Source organism: Poecilia reticulata, linkage group LG1, assembly GCF_000633615.1.
Source record: "Poecilia reticulata strain Guanapo linkage group LG1, Guppy_female_1.0+MT, whole genome shotgun sequence".
In the NCBI taxonomy this organism is placed as follows: Eukaryota; Metazoa; Chordata; class Actinopteri; order Cyprinodontiformes; family Poeciliidae; genus Poecilia; species Poecilia reticulata.
In genome coordinates, this window is record NC_024331.1 from 1813892 (window position 1) to 1828279 (window position 14388).

The 14388-nt window shown below is 39.8% G+C and overlaps 2 protein-coding genes across 2 annotated transcripts in view; one reads left to right on the forward strand and one right to left on the reverse strand.

The window, feature by feature from the left end:
• The first annotated feature begins 2427 nt into the window (after positions 1–2427).
• On the forward strand, positions 2428–6977 carry npy2r (neuropeptide Y receptor Y2). Its single transcript, XM_008404299.2, has 2 exons — positions 2428–2552; positions 5028–6977. Exon 2 carries the CDS (start codon positions 5042–5044, stop codon positions 6125–6127), a length of 1086 nt encoding a protein of 361 aa, XP_008402521.1. The 5' UTR covers positions 2428–2552; positions 5028–5041; the 3' UTR covers positions 6128–6977.
• A 4674-nt stretch (positions 6978–11651) lies between these two features.
• Positions 11652–14388, reverse strand: part of LOC103461896 (PDZ and LIM domain protein 3) — a 14372-nt gene continuing 11635 nt past the window's right edge. Inside the window, exons 6-7 of the mRNA XM_008404286.2 lie at positions 13467–13578; positions 11652–12039 (exon numbers count right to left, since the gene is read on the reverse strand). Coding sequence (XP_008402508.1) covers positions 11850–12039; positions 13467–13578 — 302 coding nt within the window. The 3' untranslated portion in view covers positions 11652–11849. The remainder of the gene's footprint in view (positions 12040–13466; positions 13579–14388) is intronic.

The following is a 14388-nucleotide window of genomic DNA, read 5'->3' on the forward strand; positions in this document are numbered from 1 at the left end:
GTCATGAGGAACATTAACACTTTCAAAAGCAACAAAGTCTCCTGATGCCTTTACTGTTAAATCCATAGTTGTGGTTTTGACGGTAACTTTTTCATCCTTAGAGGAATCTTCCATGTCCTTTTGGCCTTCAGGGTTCAATGTCCAAACCAAAGTATTTTGATCTCTCGTCCTGAGAGCTCTCTACTAAAACGTCTTTGCCTCTTATGCTATATCCTAACAACTTTTCAACTCCCTTCTTAACAAGAAATCCAAGGTCCTATAAATATAAAAAGTCCTCTTGACTTGGTGAACAGTTAAAATGGTTTGTAAAGTCAGTTTGAAGTCGTCTCTCTGGAATCGATCTACCTCCAACCAAGTTGAGAAGCAAACTGAGAATTCTTGTATTCTTGTATCTCTYTGAACTGTTATGACATCATTGATGAGAACATAGAGGTTCTCATCGACACGATGATGTCAAACAACCTGTCGGGTGCTTATTTGTTTTAGTTGCTATGGAAACACAAGCAGTTATGTATGTGGTAAGATTACTGTCAATTAAAAATGCATGTGTAGACATCTAAATTTGTAAATGTTAGTCAATAAATGTGCATAAATTTAAGTTTTGTATTTGTTCAGTTTTCCAACTCACACATGTAAAAACCTGAGATCTGTGTGTGTCCGACACCCTGGATGAGAAAACCAAAAGAAAGAGAATTTGTTGAATGCCATGCAAAACTTGTTGTTCAATGTATTCAAGGTTCTTTCTTTCAGTATTTCAATAAGACATGTAAAAAAATCATAGCTATCTTAATCAATGCATAAATAAAGGAGCCAGAAAAGAATAGAGTGCTTTCTCCGTGTCGGGGAGGATGTCCTGCCCCAAGTGGAGGAGTTTAAGTATTTCAGGATCTTGTGTAGGAATGAGGGAAAAATGGAGCTGGTGATCGACAGGTGAATTGATGCAGCATCTGCAGTGATGTGCTGGTCTGTTGTGGTGAAGAGGGAGATGAGTCAAAAAGCGAGGCTCTCAATTTACCGGTCAATCTAATTCCTACCTTCATTTATGGTCATGACCAAAAGAACGAGGTCACAGGTACAAGCGGCTGAAATAAGTTTTCCTCGTAGGGTGTCTGGGCTCTCCCTTAGAGATAGGGTGAGAGACTCAATCATCCAGGAGGGACTCAGAGTAGAGCAGCTGCTCCTTCACATTGAGAGGAGCCGGTTGAGGTGGCTCGGACATCTGGTCAAGATTCCTCCTGGGCGCCTCCCTGGTGAGGTTTTCTAGGCATGTCCCCCCCCCCCCACACACACACACACACACGCATGGTAAACATAGCACAATAGAATATGGACAGTAATATTAGCTTGACTAGCTAGCTAGTTTCACAAATTATAAAATAGGAAAATTTGAGGAGAAACATGCTCTTTCTCTCTCACACATACACATAATGAACGTTTACATTGTACCATTCCTCTTGTAAAATTGTAATTTCATTGTTTTAAAAATGTTCTGTAAATGTTTAAAAAAAAATTTTTAAATATGAAATAATTACTGTGTAGAATAAAACATAGTAGAATATTATAGTAGTATAATATTTTTTACTGCCACTGCCTGTGGCTACAGCTGCATTTCTAAACTTTTGAAACTTCCTGGGAGCAAACTGGAGGCTGTTCAGCAGATGTAGCCTGGTGACAGCCACTTCCTTGTTCTAAGCTTTGCCTGCTTTCATTAAATATAATGAAAAGATGATATTTGCAATTAGATGCTACATCACACCAATAATAAAAAATAATTTTTAATACAGTTTTGGAGGTTTGTGAGGAACAATAACGTTTCCTTCTCTGAAATGTAACTAAACATTAGACAGATATTAAACTTTTGGGTTAACCAAGTCTCCATTTGAGACATTCTTGAAACATTTCAGTCTCCTTTTAAAGCACATTCTTAAACTGGGATTACATTTTTCTCATTCAAATTAAAAAATGGCACAATCAAGCATTTTGGTTTAAATGTTGGGATCTTCAAATCTGGAATAAAACATCTTTGATTTTTAAAATACACTTTACCACCACAGAGCCAGGCTGACAGATTTTCAATTATATTGCTCTGCAGCATTAAAATGTCATATTCTGCATGTATTGTCATGTTCTCAACCGGATGGGGCTTTACAGCGCTTTGCATCAGCTTTCCCTTCAGATTTTTTATATTGCAAACTTGCACGAAAAGGAGCGTATAGAAAACGACCCTTTGTGATGCAAAGAACTATCATTTCTCCATTCGTTTCCACTTTGTAATTCAGACAGCCTAATCTCTTCCCTCTCAGCGACAAAAGGCAGTGAAGGCACTGTCAATGCCAACCGGACCGCAGTGCGCACAAGGGAGACGCTGCGCGCCGCGGTGCTGCGCTGCTGCGCGCACCATGACCACCATCGGAAGACGGATGCGGATCGGTTGCTGTTCAATCAGGCTTATAATGTTTTATTCGCGTTTTTATCAGCTGTGGAACTAAGACAAAAGTTTACAAGAAGCGCAAACAATGGCCCGAGTCTAAATAGAATACCGCTTCACTGAGGTAAGTTCATTTATTTATTCATTGTAACAAATGACCACATGACTCGTACTAGTTTAGGGAGAAAACCTTTGGTTATGCTGGTAAGTTCCAGTATTTAATCCTGGTTATACTTTAACTTTATTGGGCAAAATTTTATTATATTTTTTTCGCAAATTTTGTGCTATTGTGAAGCTGAATCAATCGTCTTGATTCAGTATATAAACTGATTCAGTGTATAAACTGATTCAGTATATAAACTGCCCTGACCTAATTGTTGACGGGCTAATTACAATATGACCATTAATGATTATATCATTTATTAGAAGTCTTAGTGTGAGAATTTCATTGATTTTAAAGTATATTTTCCTCACATAGATTGTTATCAGCCTGTGATTTAGACCCATTTGAGATTTAATGACAACCTAAAAACACTCTTTGCTGTCCAGAACGGTGTTGAACAGGCAATTTGGGGTTTAAAATCGTTTTAACGATTCTTAATTTTGTGCAAGCATTAATCTTCCTATGAAATGTGAGATCATTAAAAGACAATTATACCCAATGACGCTTAAAACCCCTAACTGCTAACAATGTAAATCATTTTTGCTGTTTAACAACAAAATGATTATAATGACAACAGTTCTCTATCTGAAGCAATTTAGAGTAAATCACTGGAGAGTGGTTTTCACACTAAAAGCTGCCTTAATGTCAGCAGCTTTATATGATAATATACCTTAAATGTGTTTATATTTTATTATTTGTACCCCACAAGTAAAAACAAACAAAAAACACAATTAGTAATTTTGAAAAAAAAAAAATAGTCTGCTGTTTTTGGCTAAAGAGAAGCAGAATATTGTTGATTGTCATTGCTCAATTGTCATGAGCTAAAACAAAAATGTTTGTACTAAATGCCCTTTGGTGTCAAACAGAACTGTAACATGTACTGCAGTCATAATCTAGATCAGTTTATACTAGACATGCTGAGATGCAGGGATTTTCAGGTTCTGATCTAATCCTGATATCAGGTCACCAATATTTTCTAAAGAAAATGACTTTCACCAAAGTATTTGGTGTTGTTTTTAACATGTGGCTTTAAGTGAACACATTAAGAATACAAAATGCCACACATATGTGAACTATGCAAATTTTGTCTGACTAATAATTGCAAAAGTTTCAGACAATCCTTTTGAGGTTCTCTTATATGGAGCTTCTAGATCCGTTTATCTCCTGACTTTTCAAACTAAGTAGCAGTTACTAAAACATCTGCTTCTGTCAAAACCTTTTAGGTAAATGTTTCATAAATGGTCTGAAAAGCCTCTATATCTAGAGACAAAAACACAGATAAGCTGTGTTGTTGTGCTGTCATGTTATTCATAAGCATAACTCTAACTAAATCATAAAACAGCTCACAACTTTTGCCAAACAAAGTGAAAGAGCATATGTTGGTAACATCATTAAGCTGTTCTTAACAACAGATAGCATACAGACGGCTAATCACAGCAGTCTTTGTGTAATTTGTTGTGTATAAATATTTATACATTTTTGTTCACGTCTGCCATAATGTGGCCATAAGGTTATCAGAAAAAACTTCCACTGCTCCAAATGTTTTACAATAAATGTTTATTTTGTATTTTTCCCATTTGGCCAAAAAGCTTTCATAACTACAACAGTTTAATATAGGGGCCAAATAAAAAAATGTTCATATTAAAGCTGCAGTATTAACTTTTATTCATTTTTCTACATATCTGTCAAAACCTATGTTGTGACAGTATAAAACAAATAATCTGTGAAAAAAAGGCACTCTTCTGCCTCTTCACCGTGGATGTGCTGTCATCTGAACAAATACACTGCTAAATCAGAAACAACCAATCAGAGCCAGGAGGCGGGTCTTAGTGCTGCCAATCACCCCTGCTCACAACTCCCCACAACCCTTTCAGCTTTCTGCTACGCAAAAGATGGTTCATCATAATGGAGTCTGATGTGAATGCTAAGGCTAGTTAGCATGGCCACCGATGACAGAGGATAAATTTTTTTTCCTCTAAAAGTAAGTTGTTTCTACACCATTAGCATATTTAGCAGCGCCTGCATGAGGGTGATTGACAGCGCTAAGCCCCTCCTCCTGGCTCTGATTGGCTGTTTGTGCCTGGAAGCGAAGCATTTCTGCAGATTGCAGCAGTGAGAGGAGGTGGAGGAGCTTGATCTAGTCACAGATTATCTGTCTGATAATCTGAAAATGTCCTGTCACTATGTCAGACCATTACATATTTTTTAAAATCTGTCACTATATAAAAAATATGCAAAAAACAGATTTTTGTAAAAGTTGCATACTGTAGCTTTAAAAGGTTTTATTTAGGCATGAATAAAGCTGGTGAGTTACTGTTATTTTAACTTCAAACTTCTCAGGCTTACAGTAAATTCTATTTTTGCCTGTATGTTCATTATAAAGATAGGATTGAAATCTTTACTGGTCCAACTAATGATTCACTATTTGTTCTACAGGCTGGCTGTTAGCCATGAACGAGGATGAACTAAACATGACTCAAAAGGAGCTCTTTACATTTGAAGATGAACATTTCGACTGCTGTATTGAAGAGAACCCCTGGACGTTGGATGACAGCACAAAGCTGGTTGGAGTTCAAGTTGTCCTCATCCTCTCTTACAGTACAATCATCTTGTTTGGAGTCACTGGAAACTCCTTGGTGATTTATGTCGTCTATAAATTTAAAAACCTACGCACAGTGACCAACTTCTTCATAGTGAACTTAGCTGTGGCTGACCTGCTGGTGAACACGCTGTGTTTGCCTTTCACTCTTGTCTACCTTCTCTATGACGACTGGCTGTTTGGTCAGGTGTTATGCTTTTTGCTGCCTTTCGCTCAAGGCATGGCTGTACACGTCTCCACCATCACTCTGAACATCATTGCTCTGGACCGCCACAGGAGCATCGTCCACCACATGGAAACCAAGATGTCCAGAGACATGTGTGCCGTGGTCATCGTCATCACGTGGGCGCTCAGCGCCTTACTGGCCAGCCCGCTTGCCATTTTCAGGGAGTTTGGGTCCTTTAACATTTCCACCGAAGAGACCCTGCAGGTGTGCGCAGAGAAGTGGCCGGACAGCAGCATGAATGGAAAGATCTACAGCTTCTCCATGCTGGTGGTCCAGGTTGTCATACCGTTGCTCATCAATTCTGTTGCATACATCCGCATATGGAACAAACTAAAGAAGCACATGATATGCGGCCGCAATGACAACCAGCGAAGGAAGAAGACCACCAAGATGATGCTGACCATGGTGGTGGTCTTTGCTGTGAGCTGGCTCCCCTTCCATGCATTTCAACTGGCTATAGACATTGATAACAGTGTGCTGAATATGAAAGACTTTAAGCTGGTTTTCACCGTGTTCCACATCATGGCCATGTGCTCAACCTGCGTCAATCCCATCCTGTATGGGTGGATGAACAACAACTACAGGACGGCCTTTTTGTCTGTGGTCAAATGTTACCGGCCCCTCGGTGTCAGATATAGATCCTCCAAAAATAGAGAGAAAGAAAAAGATGACGACAGGGACTGCACTGACTTCAGGTCAACAAACCTCTGAGAACAGGGGGAGTATTTATTTGCCGACTCAAAACGTACAGTCTCTCGGAACGTTTTTTTTTCCACTTTTACACATTTGTCATGTTACGGCAGATCAACAAACCGCATTGCATCAACTGGATGCATTAAGGTGTCTCGTGTCTAACTGAGCATTAGAATCACGGCGTTCTGAAGAACGAGTGGCCTGAAATGTTTGACTGGAAAAAGGTGTAGAGAGAAGGAAAAGACAGGAATCAAACTCAGGACTAAAACTTCTGCACATGGTGCACCTGCTCTACCCACTGAGCCACTCAGTACCTGACCAAAAATCATCCTTTGAATGTGGCAGTGCTGATAGTGCCGGATGGGTTTGACTGATGTACAGTGAATGGACCCAAAAACAGAAAAATGATCCGGTGAGCAGAACTTCAAATAGCTGTTGATGTCACAGTTAGAAGAAAATGTGCAGACTGCTTTGAGATGACAGAAAAGCAACAGTGGCTCAAACAATGACTTGTTACAATCAAGGTTTGTTAAATATAGCAGCAGCTCTGCTGGCTCAGTCATCTGAAGGGTATTTGAAGCAGCTGAATGATAGCTCCAATGAACACTCAATGTTTTTTAAGTTAAACTAGTAGCAGGAGTCAGAATGTGCGTTTTATTACATCAGAAATGTAACTATGTTAAATGTATTTTTCTGAAGATTACCAAACGTTTTATACATGTCCCTTAAAACTTGCTTTGCTGTTTGTTTGGGGAGCGTTATCTTAGAACCTGATTTCCGGTTTAAAGTTTTTTTGTTTTTTTATTCCTGTCATTGTAGCTGAATTTGCCTATTTATAATGAATGTGCTTCAAGGTCTACACTGTGTAAAAATCAATGCGAATAAAAATAATAAAACTGTAGTCTTTTAATACTTAAAAGCATTCGTGATATTGTTTCTGATGCATTTGTTGATCATTTAAACTAAGCTCGCAAAAAAAAAAATTGCATGTTTTTTAATGCTTGAGGAGTTAATGATATTATTTTGTATTATTCATGCATTATTTTCATGAAGTATGGATTTTAATCTGAAAGTTCACATTGTAACTTTCATCATGGCTTCTTTTGTTCTATTAGATTAACACAAAATCTCAAATGAAAGAAGATTTATCTTAAAAAGGAAAAGTTTAGCATAAAAATGTGTAATCACTTGTCCCAATTACTTCATGTTTGTGGATGAAAATGACCCAAAACCAATCATTTACTAAAAATGAAGCTCATCAACAGTTTAAGATTATAAAAAAGTCAATTTAAGCAATGAGGTGTTGAGAAGTGTTATAAAAGATCCGTTTTTTTCCTCAAAAGTGGTAGAAAGGAACAGTGATAAGGTGCTGGGCAGCCAAAGTTCACTGAGGGAGTGAAGAATAACAGGTTTGATCAGACAGATCATCTACTGAACCTCAACCTGCTGTAGAAGATGAATTAAAGCTCTGATAGACATCTGGATGCAGGATGTGAGGGACAAACAAGTAAAAGGAATTGCTGCTGTGCTTGTTGTTGACGTCACAGGACATTTAGGGCTCTTTTAAAAATGCCTTTGTGGCAGGAAGGAGGTGGAGGCTGCCCCTGCTGGCGGGGTAACTGCAGCCGAGCCAATGGCGCCAGAGGGCGCTCAGTATAAAAGCTGAGGTAGCTGCGGACCGACACGTGTTTGCTGTTGACACGTGTTGGGCTGTCCGTGTGCCGAGTACAGGTGAGGTTGGCTGCCTGCACAGTTAAAATTGCTCGTTCATTGTAGTCGTAAAACCTTCTACCAGCAGATTAGTACTGGCGTATTCACCTCCACGTTTGATCGTGGGTGGATGAAACGTGAAACTGCCGACGTTTGAGCGTTCCCGTTTGGGTGGGAGCGAGAGGAGCTGATCGGTGTGTGGACTTGGTGGTGAGCCTTATTTTTTATCTTTTTTCTCTAAATGTAACTTTTCTTATTAGGAGTCGCAGCCATCTAGCCGCAATAACCGCTGCTGCTTTGCCCGGATTGAGTTACCGCTTGACCTGACCGGTGTGTGGGACACGCCCCCCTGAGGGAAGAACGAGGAGCGGATGGTTTCGCTCAGTTCCGGATTGTATCTCCGATTGTGCTGTGCCTCATGAGCACAGGGACCTTTATTTATATATATATATAATTATCGTCTGTATTTTAACATTGTCTTTTATTTCTTTATCCTTTGTTTTCTCACAGGACCACCAGTGGTGGTTTGGGCCTGGATGGGGCGTCCCTTTTTGGAGTGACTGCAGTGATCAGCACAAATAGGTGGAGGGAAATTCAACGGGTGAGTGAGACTTCCCGGCTGTTTGTAGAAATTTCTTTTGATTTGGAGCCTCCTATCCAGGATCTGTCCGTACCCACTGGTAAGCCTAGTTGGATTTATTTAGTAATTTTCTTTCTTTCCTTTTTTGTTCTCATGCAGGCATTTTGTAATAAATTATTATTGTCTTGGTGTCTCTGGCTTATTGCGAAACTTACCTGTGTCCTTTACTGCTCCTTCCTGGGTGATACTCCTAGGTGTTTGTTGGCAAACAAATTTCATTGTATAGTTAAACCACTGAATGCCACCCTTTGTTTGGCTTAATGGGTCAGACAGTTTTGGGAGCAGGTGGGTGGGCCTAATGCCAGGTTAGCAAACTTTTTACATAAACACCTCACAGTAACACCATCTACCTGAGGCGGTGTGTGAACAGAGTGAAGTCCTCCCCTAAAATAAGTCTTGCTTTGGTTGAGTTGCAATGACATGGCATCCAGGAGTCTCTGCACATAGGCTCAATAAATGCATTTGTGTTGATGAAATTCTTCAAAGTTGTCAACAGGACATGTGTGTTTTTTCACTTGTGTCTACAGTAAAGGCAGTGTTCTTCTTATGTTTCAGCCAATCACTGGCTGCTTATTCATTCGGTCCAGTGGTCCGGTCCGGTCCGGTGCGGTGCAGGATTGGAAGGTCATGTTAAGCAGAGAACCTGTAAGAGGCTTTCTTGGAAAACCGAGGAACGCAGCCCCTCCTCTATCCTGCCCTTTGTTTGAGCGTTGTAATGGCTTTTACAGTGATTTTGCCGGCCTTCAGGTTTTGTAGAGCTCTTCCTGTTGACCACGTCCTCACTGATTAGCTTTGCATGTCCGTGAGGAGCTGAGGGATTGAGACATTAGATGCCCAGGTCTCCATTTTTAGAAAGCTATTGATAGTGCATTCAGCATCGAGTCAATAATTGTTTCTTTAGCTGTCCGACATTATTGAGCAGCTGCCCCTGACACAAAGCTAACCTTCAGGATGGAGCAGGCCACTCACTGCTCGAGTAAAATTAACAAAAGCTTGGAAAGTAAATTTAATTTACCCTTCTTCACTAATTGTCTTGTCTGTTGGCTTTTAAAGATGGATTGAAGTCGTCCTCCAAAAACTCCCTTGACTTTCAGCCCCATAAGTGGTATCATCTAATTCACCTCCTTTTAACAGTAATTAGATGGAGTCAGATGCAGAATAGAGACGTATTGATTTGAGATGGAGAAGCATCAGGAGGAGAGAAAGAAGACAGAGACCGGTGAACTCTTAATATGCAATGATAAAGTCTATATTGATATGTAGGGATTAGGAATATTGAGACTTAATTCAGTGAGTATTATGTAGAGTACTAGCCTGTTCCTTTACAACATCCTTCATGGCAGAAATGATGGAGCTCATTGAGATTGGTTTGTTAGCTGATATGAACCTGGAACAGTTCACACAGCCACCGCCTCAGTCTGCCGATGTCCAGCTCCAGTGTGTTTGGGATCGATTGTCCAGCAATGTCCACGTTTCAGCTAGCTACCTTCTAATTTCAGTTGCAGTCAAAGTTGGCTGTTGTCCCTCTTCTTCGTGCAATGTTCCAGAAGCGCTGCCATTTAAAGAGCCCCTCAGCATGAAGCTGCCACCATCGTGCTTTACAGCTGGTGCAGTGCTCTTAGCTCTGAAAGCTAAACGATTCATCCTAGCATGTGATTATGGCCAAATAGCTAAAACTTTCTCTCATCCACCCATAAAATGTGACGTTAGACAATGTTTGGCTTTTCCGTGTGACTAGTTGCTAATTTAAATTGAAAGTGTTGATTTTCATGCAGGTGATGTTTTCTCTTTAAGCACACACACACAGTCCATGTTGGTGGTATATTTGCTTCATTTAGGAGTCACTATGTCTCTCTCCGTCAAGCATGTCCCTTTAAGATACATACAATGTCAGTTTGTTGTTTCATTAAGGAAATGAACGGTTCGGGGATGAGGACACACTCCATTGTTTTCCCTTCTGCTCAAGGAGTGTTGGGTTGTGTGGGCTGAGAGAACACTTGGGTTGAATCAATGAATAAGGGGAATCTAATCAGCAACAACAACATTCACCTGTGGGCGGAGAAAACATTTTGAGACCTTACAGGTATGAGGAGGAGGTGATTTCTGCTCCGTCAGGGTCAACGGATCCCTGCTTCACCACAGCTGGTTTAACTAAGGGGTCATGTTGCAAAGGCATGTTTAGAACTTGACTCCTGAATAGTTTTAGGTCATTTTTCAGAGGTCATGAAGACCTGCAACTGCTATGAGTGTGTAAGAATAAAAAAAACATCTGTAGTTTTTGTTAACTTTATTCTTTAGCTATGTAGAAACAATGAAAAAAGATAGTTTAGAAATATCAATGTGTATTTCAGGGCTTTCTGCATTGTGAAAAAAATTAGTCTATAAATTTGGGATTTTTCTAACAGTAGATCTATGATGAACATTATATTCAATAAGCACATAATGGAATTCTATAATGTGGAGTTCTGAAAATTAAGAAAAAAGTAGCAGAAAAATGAATAGAATTTTGTTTCGATCATTTCCTTGTTCATTAATGCTCGATAAATCTTTATATATTGGCTTATTTGGTAACACTTTATTTGTAGGGGTGTGCATAAGGCTGACATGGTGTTATGACATAACACCTGTTATAAACATGAAGGAGTCTTTATGAATGGTCATGACTGTTGTCTTGACGTATCATTCCGTAAATAATGACACTTTTAGTTGCGTTAAAAGTGTCAACTTAGCATTTTCTGGTAAATAATGACAATTTATAGCAAAGTTACATTAAAATGTGTATAAAAATTTATTAAAAGTGTCATTTACCAAATAACACTTAATGACAATAGTCATAAATGTTCATGAAGACTCTTTCGTGTTCATAACGGGTGTCATGTTTATGACAGTATTTGCACACCCCTTCAGACAAAATGTTACCGTTCAGTTTTGCATTTAGTTCCTTTGTGCCTTTGGATTTATTTCCTACTTCTATGTTAGTCTTTTCCCCTTGGTTTACAACGTAAAACTTTGTAAATTACATACAATCACTTTAAATATGAATTTAAATGTTTTTTTTTACAGTTTGCAGGATAGTTTGACAACTTTGAAGCCTGGCTTTATTGCATTATTCTTTGCTTTGTTTCTAAATGTGTCAACATAGACGCTATGAGACACAGATTCCCTTTAGAGAACAAACAAAACTCTTTACCAGAAGATTTAAAAAAGGGTTTATAGTGGGATTTGCAGTGATGACCACCACACAGTGTTCAGTTGTCAGCTGCGAAATCTGGTTTACTGATCAAAAGGTTTCACACAGCTTTGGTTATTTTTGCACAAACATAAACAAAGTGCAAAAGAAAACTAAAACCCATGTAGGACCTGAGAGGAGGCGTTTGTGAGGGGAGGGATCTAGGAAGAGGGAAATGTGGTGACCAGATCGTGGCCCTCTGGTGGTCTCATTCTGGCTCGGGCGTGAACCTCACAGTACAGCTGGCTCTCAACGAAGAAATAGCCTTTCTGTTTCAGGTTGACGTCACAGTCAGCACACACAAAGCAGCCAGGGTGGCGATACTTGTCTCTGGCTTTAACCACTGTCCCGCTGCAGCATCAAAAATGGAAAAGAGGAGGTTATGAAAATATATAATAGTTTCACAGAAGTTAGAATTTTGATGCTTGCACTTTTAAACCCTTCAACTGACTAATTAAGCAGATTTACTTAGCAATAAGAGAATACAAACCACATAAAATAACATTTCACATTACACAGATGAGATTTCAATAGGATGAAAAAGGTTTTTATTAAACCAAAATAAGAGCTTTTCTGTTCCGAGGTGCAAACATTCAAGAATGATTTTTTTTCAAGGATTCTTCTTTGTTTCAGTCACTTGGTATCTCTTCTGTAAATCCATCCATCCATTTTCTTTACACCCTTGTCGCCCCCCTGGAGGGTTGCTGGTGCCTATCTCCAGCTAACGTACCGGGCGAGACCCTGGACAGGTCGCCAGTCGGTCGCAGGGCAACACAGAGACACACAACTATGCACACACACACACTCACACCTAGGGGCAATTTGGAGATGCCAATGAACCTGACAGTCATGTTTTTGGACTGTGGGAGGAAACCGGAGTACCTGGAGAAAACCCACGCATGCACAGGGAGAACATGCAAACTCCATGCAGAAAGACCGGGAATCGAACCCAGAACCTTCTTGCTGCAAGCAACATTCTGTAAATGTTTATGTTTATCTTTTTTCCTTTCCAAAACTTTACACTTTTCATATTTTGTGTTATTGTTTTGTGTTCCTGTCACACCTGACCTGTCACTGTCTGATGGAGCTATCACACCTGATATTCCTCTCCCTGGGCAAGAGAGCTGATGCACTTCAGTAGTTAAAGAAATGAAAATATTTTATTTTACTTGTTTAAAATATCCAGATGAACTGATAGATGAGGCACCCAATAAAGAAAAGACGAAAAAAAGAATTTGCAGCAAATTTTTCAGAAAGCCAGCAGTGAAGGAAACCATCCCACCCCCAGCCATCCTTTTGTTTTTCATTTCCTGTACCAACAAAAAACTCAGTTTTTAGCAGATGGTATTTTTTCCAGACAGCTTGCAGTAAAAGTGCCATGTTAACCGAAAATCCCAAGGAGTTTGCCCTGGCTGTAATGGACATGGATGTGCACAAATATGGTCAGGTTCCCCTCTAAAAACATTCCTGATGCTACAGAAACTGGTAGGACATCCATATCTTTTTTTCTTGGATAATGTTTAATGTTCATGTTTATTTGGATGCTTTTTGCTCCACGGGTCTTTTTGTGTACGTCCTCAACAAGTAGATTTTAACAATAAACTTGACTTTGTTAATCAAATACTTGGTAAATTTAAAACAAATCATCAAATATCCCATTAAATGTGTGTGTAAGCTCCTCTATTACAGCCGGATGGACATTCAGCTGATTCTTTTTGCTCGTGTTGTCAGTTGGATCTTAATGAGAACCACAGATGATCTGCTCTCTTTGTACTCACACAATGCCATTCCCACACTTGTCGCAGACAGGCAACTTCTGCAGGTTTCCTGAAGGCGCAGTGGGTTTAGTCGTGGGGGCTTTCACTGTGCGAGTCACAATGGGTCGAGTGCCTGGACGCATGACACAGAATCCTCTCAATAAAACAAGCTCTTGTGATCCGATCACATGAATTAAAACAAAACACTTAAAGCACACACTGCGGGAGCATCGAGGACCAGGGACTCTCAACGACCCCTTCAGTCCCATTTGATGCCTCCTTTGGCTTAAGTTCAACCAGGACTGTATTTTTCTGTGCAACCAAGGAAACGTGCAGGGAAGTGCTTTTGTATTGACAAAATATCCAACTTTAAGAGCACAGCATTTAATTAATAAGGAGAACACATTAGAGTGTGTCTTGGTGACGGATTGTTCGGCTGTCTGTGGTTCAGACGGTTGGTGTTCTGAGCAGCAAAACCCAGAATTACTCTTTCCAAAACCTGTTAATAAAGCTGCTTATCACATGTAAATTGGTTGCCACAGACATCCAACAAAATGGTCAAAAGACAAAAATAGGTCTAGCACATTATAAAGTTCACACAGTGTTTATAATATGACTCGGTCCAGTCTGACAGCATGCTGGTGTGGCAGTTGCACATAATTATCTTCAACACAAAAATTATTTCTTATTTTGCCTTTTGTATATATTTATATGTAAATGTCTCTATTGAGAGCGAAGTGGAACTGAAGTCATAATCTGGTTGCACCAAATTGGTGAATAAAGCTGATCCTAGTTCTGATCTTGTCAAGCAAACTATCCATCCATCCATTTTCTTCACACCCTTGTCCCTTGGTGGGGTCAGGAGGTGCTGGCGCCTATCTCCAGCGAGAGGCGGGGTCACCCTGGACAGGTCGCCAGTCTGTTGCAGGGCAACACAGAGACA

Bases quoted from the DNA above. Each gene is read 5' to 3' on its own strand.
- npy2r (XM_008404299.2), top strand. From the start codon at position 5,042: ATGAACGAGGATGAACTAAACATGACTCAAAAGGAGCTCTTTACATTT.